At 43.2% G+C, this 14,694-nt stretch overlaps 1 protein-coding gene across 8 annotated transcripts in view; it reads left to right on the top strand.

Moving 5' to 3' along the window:
- jakmip3 (Janus kinase and microtubule interacting protein 3) overlaps positions 1 to 14,694 on the top strand; it is a 39,860-nt gene extending 25,166 nt beyond the window's left edge. For 4 of the 8 annotated variants that reach the window (XM_076887777.1, XM_076887780.1, XM_076887776.1 and 1 more), the window contains 13 exons: positions 477 to 581; positions 1,353 to 1,481; positions 1,569 to 1,652; positions 6,177 to 6,239; positions 6,383 to 6,481; positions 6,558 to 6,656; positions 9,540 to 9,599; positions 9,853 to 9,918; positions 11,757 to 11,825; positions 12,158 to 12,235; positions 12,609 to 12,839; positions 12,920 to 12,985; positions 13,208 to 14,694. In XM_076887777.1, the coding sequence (XP_076743892.1) occupies positions 477 to 581; positions 1,353 to 1,481; positions 1,569 to 1,652; positions 6,177 to 6,239; positions 6,383 to 6,481; positions 6,558 to 6,656; positions 9,540 to 9,599; positions 9,853 to 9,918; positions 11,757 to 11,825; positions 12,158 to 12,235; positions 12,609 to 12,839; positions 12,920 to 12,985; positions 13,208 to 13,426 (1,368 nt within the window). In that variant the 3' untranslated portion in view covers positions 13,427 to 14,694. Of the gene's footprint in view, positions 1 to 476; positions 582 to 1,352; positions 1,482 to 1,568; positions 1,653 to 6,176; positions 6,240 to 6,382; positions 6,482 to 6,557; positions 6,657 to 9,539; positions 9,600 to 9,852; positions 9,919 to 11,756; positions 11,826 to 12,157; positions 12,236 to 12,608; positions 12,840 to 12,919; positions 12,986 to 13,072; positions 13,133 to 13,207 lie in introns of all 8 variants that reach the window. The other 4 variants (XM_076887781.1, XM_076887779.1, XM_076887778.1 and 1 more) reach the window with 3 other exon arrangements.

Here is a 14,694-nt window from a genome sequence, read left to right as displayed (position 1 = left end):
AGGGACACGCCACTATTTGGTTTTACAGCTGAAGAAGCGTCTTGGATGAAACTTGAAACATCTTCAAGAAACTTAAACGAGTCCAGTCGCTTGTGTTTTTACAAGCTCCTTAAATTAAGTCACCATGGTGACAGACATTCAGTGTTTTCTGAATAATGATTGAAATATTAAAAGGTCACAAACTAAACGTCGTTTACTAATTCAGAGTCTTCTCCTGTCACAGCTCCAAATTAAATTAGCTTTGACCAATCAGGTTACAGCCCAGTCATCAGATTTCGATGATTTCATGTAAACATACTGAGAGCTGGTTGGACCAACTCTGGTCAGCTCTTCTGGACCAGAAATCAGATCTCTGATGATCTGTAAAGCATCCTGAACTGGGCGTGATGTAGAAAAATGGAGGATGTCTTGATGGTGTTATGGCACTTTGTGGTGGGTTTTCAGAACTACGTTGTGTCTCTGTGTGTTGCCTGCAGGTCATTGAGACGTTTTATGGCTATGATGAAGAGGCGTCTGTGGATTCTGATGGCTCGTCTTTGTCCTTTCACACTGACAGAACTCCAGATACTGAACCAGACGAGGTACGCACACACACATACACACACCCACTGTTTCCAAAGGTGAGGACATCCAAACGTGTCCTTAAGTCCAGTGGGATGTAAAAGGAAACAGCTGGTAGTTTCTGACTCTTGGAACAGACAGCGCTCAGCCTTTGATGGAGAGCCGACAGAAAGACAAAACCTTCAAAGATCCACCTTTGCTAGATTTTAAATAATAATTCATATAGTAACAACAAAACATCCTTCAGGTACTTTAAGTTGTAACCTGCTTAAGCTGCCAGTGTCTATAACAGGGGTGTCCAACTCCAATCCTCGAGAGCTACAGTTCTGCAGCTTTTAGATGCATCCCTACTCCAACACAGCTGAATCAGATGGTTGGATTACCTCTTCAGCATCCCATCAAGTTTTGCAAAGGCCTAGGAACAAGCCATAAATTTGATTCAGGTGTGTCGGACCAAGGATGCGTCTAAAAACTCTCGAGGACTGGAGTTGGACACCCCTGATCTATAAACAGTTAACTGCATCAGTCCTAATAGAGTCATTAAATTAAAAACAGAGCTGAGTTTATTTCTGAAATAGCTTTTAAATCGGAAGTGGCACGATATTAGCCATGTTTTTTATACGTCCAGCAGCGACTTGCAAGTGTCTGATTGGCTGATATGTGTGTAGTTGTGCATGATTGGTTGTGCTATCTGTATTACGTTTCATGATGACAGCAACAATGAGAGCTTGAGACTGTTTCAGTTACTGCTCTGACTCGCTGGTCTGAAGTTGGGGTTTTGTGTGTTTTAGTTATGCGTGCATGAGGAGGCGGAGCTTCGTTACCGTCAGCTGACTCAGGAGTACCAAGCGCTGCAGCGAGCGTATGCTCTGTTAGCGGAGACGAGTGGCGGAAACTACGATGCAGAGAAGGAGATCAAGGTGACCCCGGTGGGGGCACAGAGGGCTGCATTAGCTGCAATGAAGCAAGGCACTAACAGGTTGACGGTTGTATTCTTTGTGTTTCAGACCAGAGAGCAGCTGCTGAGTGAGATCAGTCGATACCAGAGCAGAGTTTCAGATCTGGAATCAGCGCTGAAGCAGCAAGGACTGGTAACATGCAAAACTGTTGAGTTTCTAAAACGCAGAAAAATTACAGAAGGATAAAACCAAGAGGAGGCAGGTGAATGAGAATATTATCTGCATTCTGATTGGTTCTAGGCTAGAATCCTGCAATAAAGGGGTGTGTCTTCAAGCTAATCAAAGAACCAATCAGAGCCATACAGAGGTAGAGTAAACTACAGTTGTACTCCATAGAGAGCCAGCAGGAGGCACAGCTGTGATACAGTCTCCACTCACAGTGACAGGCAGGTCGTATCTCCTCCTCAAGCTCTGACCTTAACGTCTGGAGAAAGAGGCAAAACCTTCATGTTGGTGCTTGGTGGGTGTAAAACCTCCACATCCAACAATTTGGTGTGTCCAAAGCACTGTTTTTCCTGTAGGTTGAACCTCTACTGCACATGCCCAGAGTTACACAACATTACAGCTCCATCAGCTGCCATTTCTGCTGGTGCAAACGGTTGGAGAGGTAGTTCAGGAGAGCACGCCCTGACTTTTCTTTTTCTTTATCTCTCATAAATATGGATAAAGGTGAGAGGAAATCTTTGAATGCTTGACCAGATCCATGTTCATCCTGAAGATCTGTTAGACCAGGGGCCAGCAGCCTTTCTGATGAGTGCCATCTAAAATTTCCTCAGAAGTCAATGTGCATTAGCAATAAATTTAATAACGCTCTATATGAACAGTTACACGCTATATAGAACAACTTTATAGAACTAGAAAAATTTGCATTTCCTGCGAAAATGCTGTGTGGATGCTGTAACGCTGAAGCTGTCTGCTGAAAATAGCTGAAAAGTTGCACCAATGGTAATAACTTTGCAAAAGCATAGGAACTTAGCAAAAATGTAATTACTTAGCAGAACTGCAATAACGAAGAGGAAAAATAATACTTGGCAGAAATATTTTAACCTAGAAAAAGTTGCATTTCCTGCGAAAATGCTGCATGAATGCCGTGTAGGGGAATCTGCTAAAAACAGCTGAAGAAGTAAAACTATGTCCTGAAAGTAGGTGAAGAAACTGAAAAGAAACGGAATGTTGTGCTGCGGAAGTTTCTGCTGAAGAATCTGGAATTTTTCCCGAAAAGGAATGAAAAAACTAATAATTCTGCTGAAAAGGGGTGAAGAAGCTGAAATTTGTGTTGATAAGTTTAACTGTTACCTGAAAAAAATGTTGCTATAGGCGGGATTCGAACCCGGGCCTCCCGCTCTGAGAACGGCTACTCATCTCACTGAGCTAAAACACAGTTCACCCTGGCAAGCAAAATCAATGACCACACTGATAATTTGGTCCATTCGTTTCAATGGGACAAAAAAATTGCATAAAAATGTAATATCTCAAAAAGTATATGAGCACCAAAAGTCATAGCAGGAAAGAGCAGAAATAGCAGAATTTTTAAAAGTTTGAATGGTGAAAATCAGATAAAAACTGTGGGACTAGTTAAGTGCCAGAAAACGTACAGAAGTAACTAGAATATAGTGGAATAAAGAATAAATGGTAAATGGCCTGTATTTATATAGCGCTTTACTAGTCCCTAAGGACCCCAAAGCGCTTTACATATCCAGTCATCCACCCATTCACACACTGGTGATGGCAGCTACATTGTAGCCACAGCCACCCTGTCGCACTGACAGAGGCGAGGCTGCCGGACACTGGCGCCACCGGGCCCTCTGACCACCACCAGTAGGCAACGGGTGAAGTGTCTTGCCCAAGGACCCAACGACCGAGACTGTCCAAGCCGGGGCTCGAACCGGCAACCTTCCAATTACAAGGTGAACTCCCAACTCTTGAACCACAATCGCCCATAAAGAGCGAAATAAAGAGAAACAGGAACTCAATAGTGTGGATGCTGTAGGAATCCACACAGTTATATTTGTTAGCACTTACTGAGAGGACGGACGCACGCTCCACTTGACTGTCGTGTCTCTCATCCTCTCTGTTTTTCACATAATGATGTTATCCTATAACCTCGCATGTGATTGGCCACAATATGGAGGGATTGGAGCATAGCTGAGCAACTGTGTGAGAGCTGAGCAGCGAAAGGAGGAGCCGGCTCTTGTTCATGGGAGTCGACTCTTCTGATTCACTGCAAAGCACTCTGTAAGCACGGCTCTTAGAGCTGATGCTTTTGCGCATGACACATTATCGAACGTTACGTTGTGTGTCATGGACACTGTTGACTCCAGAGGCAGAGCCAAACACTTTATACACCCGGGGCTTAGGCCTAAAGGGTAGTATGTGTAACACTGATGAAGCGCTAATGAATTAATACAGGCTAGGTATTGAGTGAAATATTAGGTTATTATTAATCAGAAGATTTAGGAATGCTACTGGAGCTGATGGGCAGTAATTAATAAATACACACAACACAAAATGCTTTTGCAGGTACCATGTATTTAATCGAAAGCAAAGAAAAATAACAAGAAAAAAAAAAGTTCCCCATAAATAACACATGTTAACATCAAAAACACTGATCCACACTGAAGTCAATGAGTTTTATCTGAATGTTCATGAGAGATGTCCAAGCGCTATTGTCCATAAACGGGGGAAATGGTGTGTATGATTGTGGAAATCAGTGTATTCGGAAAATGGGGAAAGAGCGTCATCTTTGATAGCTTCCTACCAGTCCAGTGGAAGCTTGAATGCAGAATGAGTCCTGCTCCTAGCCGTTCATTGGCTCACCATCCTTTTCCATACCCAAAAAGGTTCACCTGGCCTGCATTAAATAAACAAGGCCAATAAGAAATCACAAGAATAACACAAAAATGTCAGCCAGTTAAGCTAAATACATTCTTGTTCCTGTGTACACAATTTATAAATAAATAAACAAACCATATATTTAACCAATAAGGATTTAACTAAAACATTTCAACTGCTATATACATATTATATAGCTTCACAACATTTGTTATTCAACAACTATCAGTCAAATCAAAAATCAAATTGTTTGGACCGGCAGCAGCCAATTAGTGTCAGCACACCGGCGTCGGCACATAAGGACGCTGTCATAGCCTGTCAACCACGTTGATTAGCTGCGTATATACGAATGTGAATCGCATCATTGGCTGGACTGTGGGATAAGGTGGCATCGTTCCCATACGGGAGCAGCCAGTCACTGACTAACATTGCAAAACAGAATTGTTGAAGTTTTAATTTTAATTTCAATTCAGGTTAGATTATTTTTTTTGTGCGCAACGCAGATTTTCTGTGTGCAGAGACCGTGCCAGCAGTTGCAATTGTGCACATGCGCAGCTTGGAGTGTAGTGTTCTGTAACAAGTAGGGGTGCTACGATACACAAAATTCACGGTTCAGTTCGGTTTGATACAAAAAATGTTCATGCCTTTTTAATTTGTCATTTATTAAAATTATAAATATATATTTTAACTCAAACGTACAGTTTTTAAATTTAATGTTGCTGAAACAACAAAGTAATAAAATAAATCTATCTGCTGGAGAAATCCCTCATCTTTGGAAAAGAGAGTTTATTACAGAGAAATGTCTCTTTCCAAAATAAAAGCTCTACTATACGCTTCTTCTGGGCTATATTCTCAGCAGCATATTAAACATATCAGGTCCCCATAAGGAGAATCCTGTGCTAACGGCTGTAAATGACTCGGGTAAAGTTAGTAGCATGCGTGCTTGTTGTTTTTGTCTGCTTCCACTTGTCTTTGCACCAGGATGATGTCGGAGTAAATGTGCAGTCATATTCGTTGTGTTCCCACTAGTGCTGTCAGCGTTAATCTGAAATGACGTTAACGCCACAACACGGCAAATCTCCGTTAACGAGCTACCGCGGATCGCCCCGTGTGTGGGGCTGGACGGCCAACACGTTAACGAGCTAACTGCGCTAACGCACTAGCTCCCACCCATGTAATTGAGCATTGCATGGCACATGCAACATACTGTTTTACTTTAGTCCATGACGCGCTTACCTTCAGGGTCATACGTCACATGAAAACCAAAATAGTTCCAAAGCCCAGATCTGAATGAGGGTGGGGGAGGGTCAGTTTGCCATGTTGCAACGAGCTTAGCTTCTGTCTTGCTAGCTTGCGCTGCGCTCAATGAATCTGCGTTCGACTACTCCGCCTAGGCTGCACTGTCGAGCGCAGATCCACTGAGCGCTCAACACAGACAGCATCGTCAGAAGGAAAGTTGATAAAATAAATTACAAATGTTGTATTGTTCGATACCTGTGCGTACCGAACCGAAAGCTCTGTATCGAACGGTTCAATATCGATACGAGTATCGTTGCACCCCTAGTAACAAGGTAAACAAAAATTAAAAAAAAAATAAACATACAAGTATAAAAGCTAAACAAGGTATAAATAGACTAAGAGTCATGATGAGAGGTATGCAATCCTGAATAGATAGTTTTCAATATATATCTGAACATATAACAGCAAAACCAGTGGTTCTCTGTGGAACACAGCCGAACACGTGTGATGAGAACAGAGAACAGGTCTGAAAACAGATCACACGATCACAACATTGACAGTGCGGTCGCTCTGTCTGTGTCTCAGGACCTGAAGTGGGTGGAGGAGAAGCAGGCGTTGTATCGGAGGAATCAGGAACTGGTGGCGAAGGTGAATCGCATTTGTCAATCGTGACGTCTCAGTAAATATACACACAAATTCTTCTGAATCAAAAAGAACAACTTGCATTTGGTATATTTGGTATTTGGCTGAGAATAGACTTAATGTCACACGTAACAACGGATGGTTTGCAGGTCAGGCAGATGGAAGGTGAAGAGCTGCGACTGAAAAACGACATCCAGGATGCCAAAGACCAGAACGAGCTGCTGGAGTTCAGGATCCTGGAGTTAGAGGTGAAAACGTTGCAGATGCCAGTAACAGCATCTCAAACTTCCAGACGTTTACCTGTGATTTCTGTTTGCTGTTCAGGAGAGGGAGCGGCGCTCACCCGCCATCAATTTCCAACAGCTCCATTTCCCTGAAGGCCTCAGTCCTCTACAGGTTTACTGTGAGGCAGAGGGAGTCACTGTGAGTACATCCGTCAGTACACCTGAGTGCACCTGTAAATATCTCTGAGGGGTGCACTGCCAGCATATTCAGCATATCCAGGCTTTCGCTGTGTTAGCTGGCTGAACTAAGCTACACTTTCACTGTTAAACTGGGCCTGAAAGGTGCGTTTGATTTGTCATTTCATTCTCTTTACAAATGGATCAGCTGAGCTCCTTTTGCTCCAGTGAGAGGAGTTATTAGAGGAATGCTGACAGAGCTATAAAAATGTAAAAGAAAATAAAGTGCTGCAAAAACGATGACAGCAGCGCTGCAGAAGATTATTGAATTTGTGATCATCAAGCAGCAGTGAGATAAATCTATTATAGCCATCCGTTTTCTTTATCCAATTCAGTGTTGTGGGGGGACTGCAGCACATCCTCGCTGTCATAGGGCGATGGGCGGGGTACACCTGGACAGGTCACAGGTTTGTCACTGGGTTAATACAGAGACAGACAACCATTCACAGCTTTTTATTTCTAGGGTTCACGCTGCATCTGTGAACCCTTAGGCGCTGAAGTTTGGTCAGTGTTCAGTCACAGACGTAGAAATTAGTCTGTCACAGATTCAAGGGTCAAACCGCCTCCAAACACAAGTCGTCGCATTCACATCAGAGGCCGGTAGAGTCGCAGCAGCAGATCTGGATTAAGAAAAGCTCAGGTTGGAGTTTAGAACAAACATCCCTGTGATGCAAGATAACTAAAAATCATCCTCAACATGTCGATGCTGTTTGTGCTGAATACCCCTGAACACACCTTTAACCTGTTTCTTGGTGCACTGAAGTAGTGTCCCGTCTGAAGCCTCGACATAATAAGTCTTTGACACCATTGGACCTACTGTCTGATTATTAACACCATGCCGTGTACTGGATCAATCCGGCGCCCGATGCTCGGTCAGGCCCCTTCCAGGGGTGGGGGGCTCAGTCCCCTCTTCGGTTGGCGGCTGCTGTGGCGATCTCGCCACAATGGTGATGTACGCAGCTGCTCCTCCGGTGCTCTGGGGGGCCTCTGGATTTCTGGGATCATCTCCATGCCTGCTTCATGGCTCGCAACACCTACTATTACAAACAAACAAGCTTTGTCAGTAATAGCCCTTTGGTCCATGGCTTTGGTCCCTTTGGTCCTTTGGACCCTTAGTGGATACTGGGTGGGAATCGAACTTGCACCTCCCACTCCAAAGTGGGATGTGTAGTCTTACCACTACACTATCCAGCTGCACTTACATGGAGGAACCTTATGAATACAAGTGCGCTTGCACACACAGGTGTTCACACCTGAGTACCTGTTTGTCCACACCTGTGTTCACAGAAACACACTTCTTCCTTGGCTGCTGCCTCCATGCGTTGTCGTTGTGTGCTGCTCCGCTCAGTTTTTATTATTTACTGTTAGTTCTGCTTATCTAGGTTGTTGCTGTGGTCTCCCTCCTGTGTTGTTCTCTTTCTGCCAGCAGGTGATCCAGCTGATCTTTTCTCTCTGTCGCGCTTCCCCTCTGCTTTTCTTTCCCTCTCCTTTTTTGGAAGGTTGCTTGTCTTTGTCTTTCCCTTTTCTATCCACGGGTCCTGTCTGTTCCAATTGTAATAACTTAAAAGAATAAATAATTAATAAAGATCAATCAAGTGGATGAATAATGATCCACTTGGAAAAATAAATCAGGTGGGCATCACCAAATTTCCCCTTGTGGGATAATTAAAGGATTGTTCTATTCTGTTTCTCTTGGCCTTCAAACTATAATTCATGTTGCCAGAGTTCTCTGAGCTCCCTTTCGTGTCCAAAGTCCTGGAGAAAATTGTCTGCGTCCAGCGCCAGGCTCAAAGCGCTACACAGCACTGAAACTATGCCTTTAAAAGTTTTTAATGATCTTTTATTAATGCCATTTAAGTGCTTTTAGACCTGAGCACTGCATTTGATAAAGTGGGTCATGGTGTTGTAGTGTCCAGACTGCTGTGGGTATTAAGGCACCTGCCCTTGATTGGTTTAGATTCTATTTAAGCAGCAGAATGTTTTCTGTCAGGTTCATCCATCCATCCATGTGGAGTCCCTCAAGGATCCACCCTTGGCCCAGCATTTTCTCCTTTCACATGCTCCCATTAGGCTCTGTTTTCAGAAAATATGGATTCTCTTTTCACTGTTTTGCTGATGATTCACAAATCTACTTTCCTCTTAAAAAGAATTCTACAGACTTTGAAAGTTTTGCGTGACTGTCTTCATGATATTAAATCATGGCTGGCATTAAATGTTTTGAATGTGAACAATCAAAAAGCTGAGATTGTCCTATGTGGACCTTCTGACCCTCGTTCTTCTCTTAAGGGTGACCTTGACCCTCTGGGAAAAGCAGAACTGCCTTTGCAAAATTCTGGGAATGTTATTTGATGTTTCTTCATATTGAGAAACTGCTGTTAAAGGCTTCGAGTGAGTAGCTAATGCGAGTAATTGATCCAGACCTGGCAGCAGCTCTCTCATCTTCAGCTCTCGCGTGTTTACGTGTGCTCCTGACAGGCAGGCGTAAACGCGACCGTATTTCCCCGTCTAGGCTTGTTTGCGTTCTGGCTTCCAGCACGTTATAGAATTGATTTTAAGATGTTATTGCTTGTTTTTAAGTCTCTAAGTGGATAAGCTTCGCCGTACCTCTCTGATCTTTATCTCATGCTATAAACTGAAGGCTGCTTCTGACTGAAACACAGGAGGGGCCTTTGCTGTGTGTGTAAACAGTTTGCTTCTTCAAATTAGGGTCTCTCCATCTGAAGACACATCCTTACTCTCTAGCTTTTAATTGTGACTGAGTTGTTTTGCTTTTGTGTCTTGCCGTCTACTTGTGTGTGTTTATTTTTTCACTGTGTAATGGTTGTTTTTGTGATTTGCCGATCAGGACATTGTGATGAGTGAGCTGATGAAGAAGCTGGACATTCTGGGAGATAACGCCGTAAGTGTATGTTGAATTTATTTTGTACATGTCTGTGTCACTGAAACATGTGATCCATGTAATCCGCTTGTGGCTTCACGTGTGTTGAATGTGTGCATTTTGTAAACATGCTGTTTAGTAACCGTGGTGACACGTTCCCTGTTTCATTAGTGAGTCCTTTCTGATGATCAGTGAATAAATCTGAGTTTGTGTCGGGACAACAATACTTTCCATGTTGAGCGTGTTGTTTATATATTGCTGACATGTTGTTTTTCTGTAGAATCTGTCCAATGAAGAGCAGGTGGTGGTAATACATGCCCGGACGGTACTCACTCTAGCAGAAAAGGTGAGCGTCCCACCTGTCAGTTCTCAGAGAGCTGAGGTTTCTGCTCTCTGACAGGATGCAGATAAAGTTTCTTATTCTTTGCACCTCTCAGAGTTATTGGCACAGGGAAAAAGCAGGTTCGCATAGTGAGATTGAGGACGTGGAATAACTGACGGCTCATCAAAGTTTACATAAGATCAGTCCGATCTCGTAAAGTTGCTGTTGATCTCGGCAGGTATCACGTGAACAGTCAGACAGCTCGTCACTATTGTTTCACAAAGTTGTTTGCTCTGTCTCTGCGAGGTAACAATATGAAATGTGTGCACATGCAAAAATACCATGTGATTCAAGAAACATGAACACCAGCTAAGTTGGCTCTTACCATCATGTGTTTGTTAATGGACTAGAATAAATTCAAACAACAGGTACTTTGCATGTCTGCAGGATAGGGCTGCCATGATTAGTCGACTAGTCACGACTGATTTAATAGTCGACGCGTCGTTTGAAGCTTTGTAAGATCCCAAAAGACGCAGGAATAAGTAGCAGGATTTAAGAGTGTAATAACGGACTGAAACAGAAGATGGCAGCACTGCATGTACAAGGATGCCAGCTGCCGTTAAACCCCGAAGAAGAAGAAGCTGTGTCCCAGAATTCATAGCGCAGCCCAGCTCAGTTGTCAACAATGGTGGCAGCTAGTTAGCTTTAACTTTACTCTTATTATTCTTTCTGGGTCACAAAATAAACGTTTAACATATTTTCAGCCGAGAATGTAGCTGTGTAAACCTCAAATATCTGCTCAGTTTATCAAGACACCGCATATTTTCAAAAGCGCTCCGACGTTTTCGGAGATGTCTGTTACCCACTAGCTCGATAGCTAGCCGGGGGCTAGGTCACTAGAGCCGTGAGAACACCGGACTCCCGACAAATCGTTTTCAAACCCACCGCCGTCTTTCACTACTCAGGTTAAATATATATGAGTCACTTAGATAACTTAAAATGTTATTGTTTGGCTTTTTTTAGTGTTTTATTTGTTCCTGAGTAAATCGGTTTGGCTGAAATTAAAGTTATAGTTTTTACACAGCTGAATAAACGTCAAGCAGACAGCTGATTATCAGAAGTGTGAGATGCTGCAGAATTTACTCCGGTGTCCTGTTATATTTTAGATAGCAAGGAGTTTATTAAACTTCACCGAAACAATCTGCAAATTTCATTAAAATTATAATATAATAAATAATATAATAAACTATCATCTTGTCTTTATTTTTAGTTAGCACCTTACACACTTAAAGCTGTAAGCTAATGATAGTTATATAAGAGCAGATGCTGCTGGTGCAATAAGCTGTACGTTTTACATCCAATGGATGATGATCTGATTAGTCGACTAATCGCAAAAATAATCGGTGAGTAGTCGACTATCAAAATAATCGTTTGTGGCAGCCCTACTGCAGGAAGATACAGAAAAGTGTCAGAAACATTTAAAAACAAGTCTTTAGGTGAGATTTAAAGATGCTGAGTGTTGATGAGGTTACCAGATTCTCCAGCATCTGTGGGTCAATAAAAGCTTTGAAAAGTAGTACTCAGTATACTCTAGTATCCCGTGACACAGCCCGGTCCTCGTCGTTTGTTCATATGTGTCACCTGAGGCTCCTAAACTGTTTGTTTGGGATGAACAAGTTCAGGTGAGAAACAGTTCACACAAATCTGTGTGAACTCTGTGAATAAAGCTGAACATACACAGAAATTTAAAGATGAACTTGGATTGATGAGGAGGACAGACAGTGCACAATCAATATCTGCTTTACGACCAGCCTGTCTCTGTCTACCTGTCTGCTCACCTGTCTCTCTTTACCCCCTTTCAGTGGCTGGAGTCCATTGAAGTGACAAAATCGGCCCTGCAGCAGAAAATGTTGGACATCGAGAGTGAGAAGGTGAAAGACAAAGTGTATCTGGTCTCTGTTGGGACTTTTTTCTACTTGCTGAAATCATGTGATCTGATCTGTGGTCTGGTCAATGACACTAGATCCATCTGAATTATGAGGCTAAAATAAGTGCTCTGTGGTGAGTCGGTCCAGTAAGAAGAGCGTGGTGATCGCGAGCTGGACAGGAAGCTTTTAGTTTCAACTCTTTCATATGTCGGAGTCTGTTTGTACAGAAAACATTAAAAGGCCTTAGCGGTTTGTAAAGCAGCAGTATCCATGTTGGGAAGTTGTTGTCTGGGGTAAATAAATGTGGTGCCAGTGAAGATGCTGTTGTTTTCTAGGAGCTGTTCAGTAAGCAGAAAGGTTACTTGGATGAAGAGCTGGACTACAGGAAGCAGTCGATGGATCAGGCCCATAAGGTCAGTGAATAGCTGAACCTGTACTGTGGAGAGGTCAACCAAATAACTGAGAGCAAGTCTTTGAGCCTGTTCTGATATCATTGGCCCGTTGATCAGTGGGCTGTGATCAATGGTTGTCAATCTATGGCCATGACAATCTGCATATTAATGATCAAGGAAATGACTTCACGGCCCGTTGTTTGTTCAGTGGTGCTCGTTTCAGTCATTGTGCAAATGTCCTGTTTATAAAGTTGGGGAAACCTGCACCTGGATGAGTGACAAAACGTTTCTCCCACTGAAAACATCCAAATGAACAGGATCAACATTTTGGGATTTCCTTAGCTGGATGATTGAGCAACAACAATGACAGCGCAAAAATGTTTCTTTGATCCAGAGGATCCTGGAGCTGGAGGCCATGTTGTTTGAGGCTCTGCAGCAGGAAGAGGAATCCAGGATAGAGGGATTAAAGATGGAGGGTCGACTGTCTGAGAGTCTGACAGAGGGAGAGCGAGAGGAGCTGAGGAGAGCCATGGACCAGTGGAAACGAACTGTGATGTGTGAGCTCAGAGAGAGAGATGCCCAAATCCTTCGAGAGCGGATGGAACTACTGCAGCTCACCCAACAGGTAAACCACTGAAATGAGCACAGGTACACTATTATGATTTCTCCTTTGTAGTCTGTAATCAATGATGTTGTGTTTGTCAGAGGAACAAGGAGCTGGAGGAATTTATAGAAGCACAGAAACGACAGATTAAAGAGCTGGAAGAGAAGGTAAAGACAAATCGAACAGAAACATGTATGTAAAAAACTGCTTCCTCTGACATCGACAGATTCTGCACTGCTTTCTTCTTCTTTCAGTTCCTTTTCCTGTTTCTCTTCTTCTCTTTGGCCTTCATCCTATGGTCCTAACAGCAGCAGGTTGGTCACACTTTCCCAGGTGTGCAGAGTTTACCTGTTGGATCTCTGTGTAGTAAAATGTTTGCTCTGCTTTAGTGTGTGCAGACCACCACAGTCCAGCAGCTGAGTGGCCAGGTCAGCTCAGTCTGGATCAGACCAGGAGGACCTGAAAGGATTCCTGGAACCAGCAGCTCACCAACCGAGGGTCTATGGGTTCTCTGTTGCCAGCCAATCAGAGCAGAGCCCAGCTGTCAGCTGGCTCTCAAACTATCCTGTTACACGTTCCTAGAATGCCACTGTGCTGTCTCACAATGACTGATGGCTTCGTTTCAGCTTGCTGATGTTCAGCTAAGTAAAAGAGTCTGGCCCAAACTGGTGTTGGACTCTTACTAGCTAAACTAGGTGACACCCTATATGATTAGCTTAGGTCGCTGATTTTGAAGTTGTCAGATGGGGTTGGTTCAGTAACCTGTGACAGAGCTGAACCTGAGCTCAGCAGAGTTAGGCTGAAGAGCAAAATCTCTATAAGAACTAGACATAAAAACATCAGAAACCAACCTGACAGAAGTTTAGTTCAATAATTCTTTGTTCTGATTGGCTGTTCCACCTGAAGAGCAGACAGTGAATTTAGCTCCTCCCACTTTATTCACAGAGCTAAGGTCACACCTGGTTCGTCTGCAACAGAAGAAGGACCTCCACAATGTCAGGAGGTCTGTTAGGAGATAAGAGTGAAGTGAAGTGGTCCAGATAAACCAGGTTCAGCAGGTCCAGATAGACCCGGTTAACCAGGTCCACATAAACCAGGTTCACTGGCGTCCGGTTAAATACTGCATCGATTTCAAGATACTTTTGTACACATTCAAGGCTACCCATCATCTCTCACCTTCATACCTCTCTGACCTGGTTCAAATCACCATTCCTTCTCCGTATCTCAGATCCTCCTCCTCTCTTTCTCTTCCATCCCTTCCCCCCGACTAGCCACCGTGGGGCGCAGGGCTTTCTGTTGCTCTGCCCCCGACTTTGGAACATCACTTCCATCCCTCTATATAAGTCCAGACTCAAAACTCACCTATTCACATTAGCCTATTCCACATAAATCTTTCCATCCTGCTACTTTAATTTATTTGATCTATTTGCTCAACGTTTTATCATTATTATTTTGTAAATTGTTATGTTTGTTGTTGTTATTGCTTGTGTACAGTGTCCTTGAGTGTTTTGAAAGGCGCTTTCTTAAATAAAATGTATTCATTCATTCATTCATTATTCATGAGGTCCAGATAAACCAGGTTAACCAGGTCCACACAAATCAGGTTCATGAGGCCCAGATAAATCAGGATCAGGAGGTCAAGATAGACCAGGTTTACTGGGTCCAGGCAAACCAGGTTCATGAGGTCCAGACAAACCAGGTTCACCAGGTCCAGGCAAACCAGGTTCATGAGGTCCAGATAAACCAGGTTCACCAGGTCCAGGCAATCAGAATCAGAAAGGGTTTTATTGCCAAATGTTGAGCAGGTTTACAACATTAGGAAATTGTTGCGGTGCTTCAGTGCAAACATGCTGTTGTAAATACTGTTATAAATACT

This window comes from Maylandia zebra, linkage group LG8, assembly GCF_041146795.1.
Source record: "Maylandia zebra isolate NMK-2024a linkage group LG8, Mzebra_GT3a, whole genome shotgun sequence".
Lineage (NCBI taxonomy): Eukaryota > Metazoa > Chordata > Actinopteri > Cichliformes > Cichlidae > Maylandia > Maylandia zebra.
This window is presented reverse-complemented; position numbering and strand designations above follow the sequence as displayed.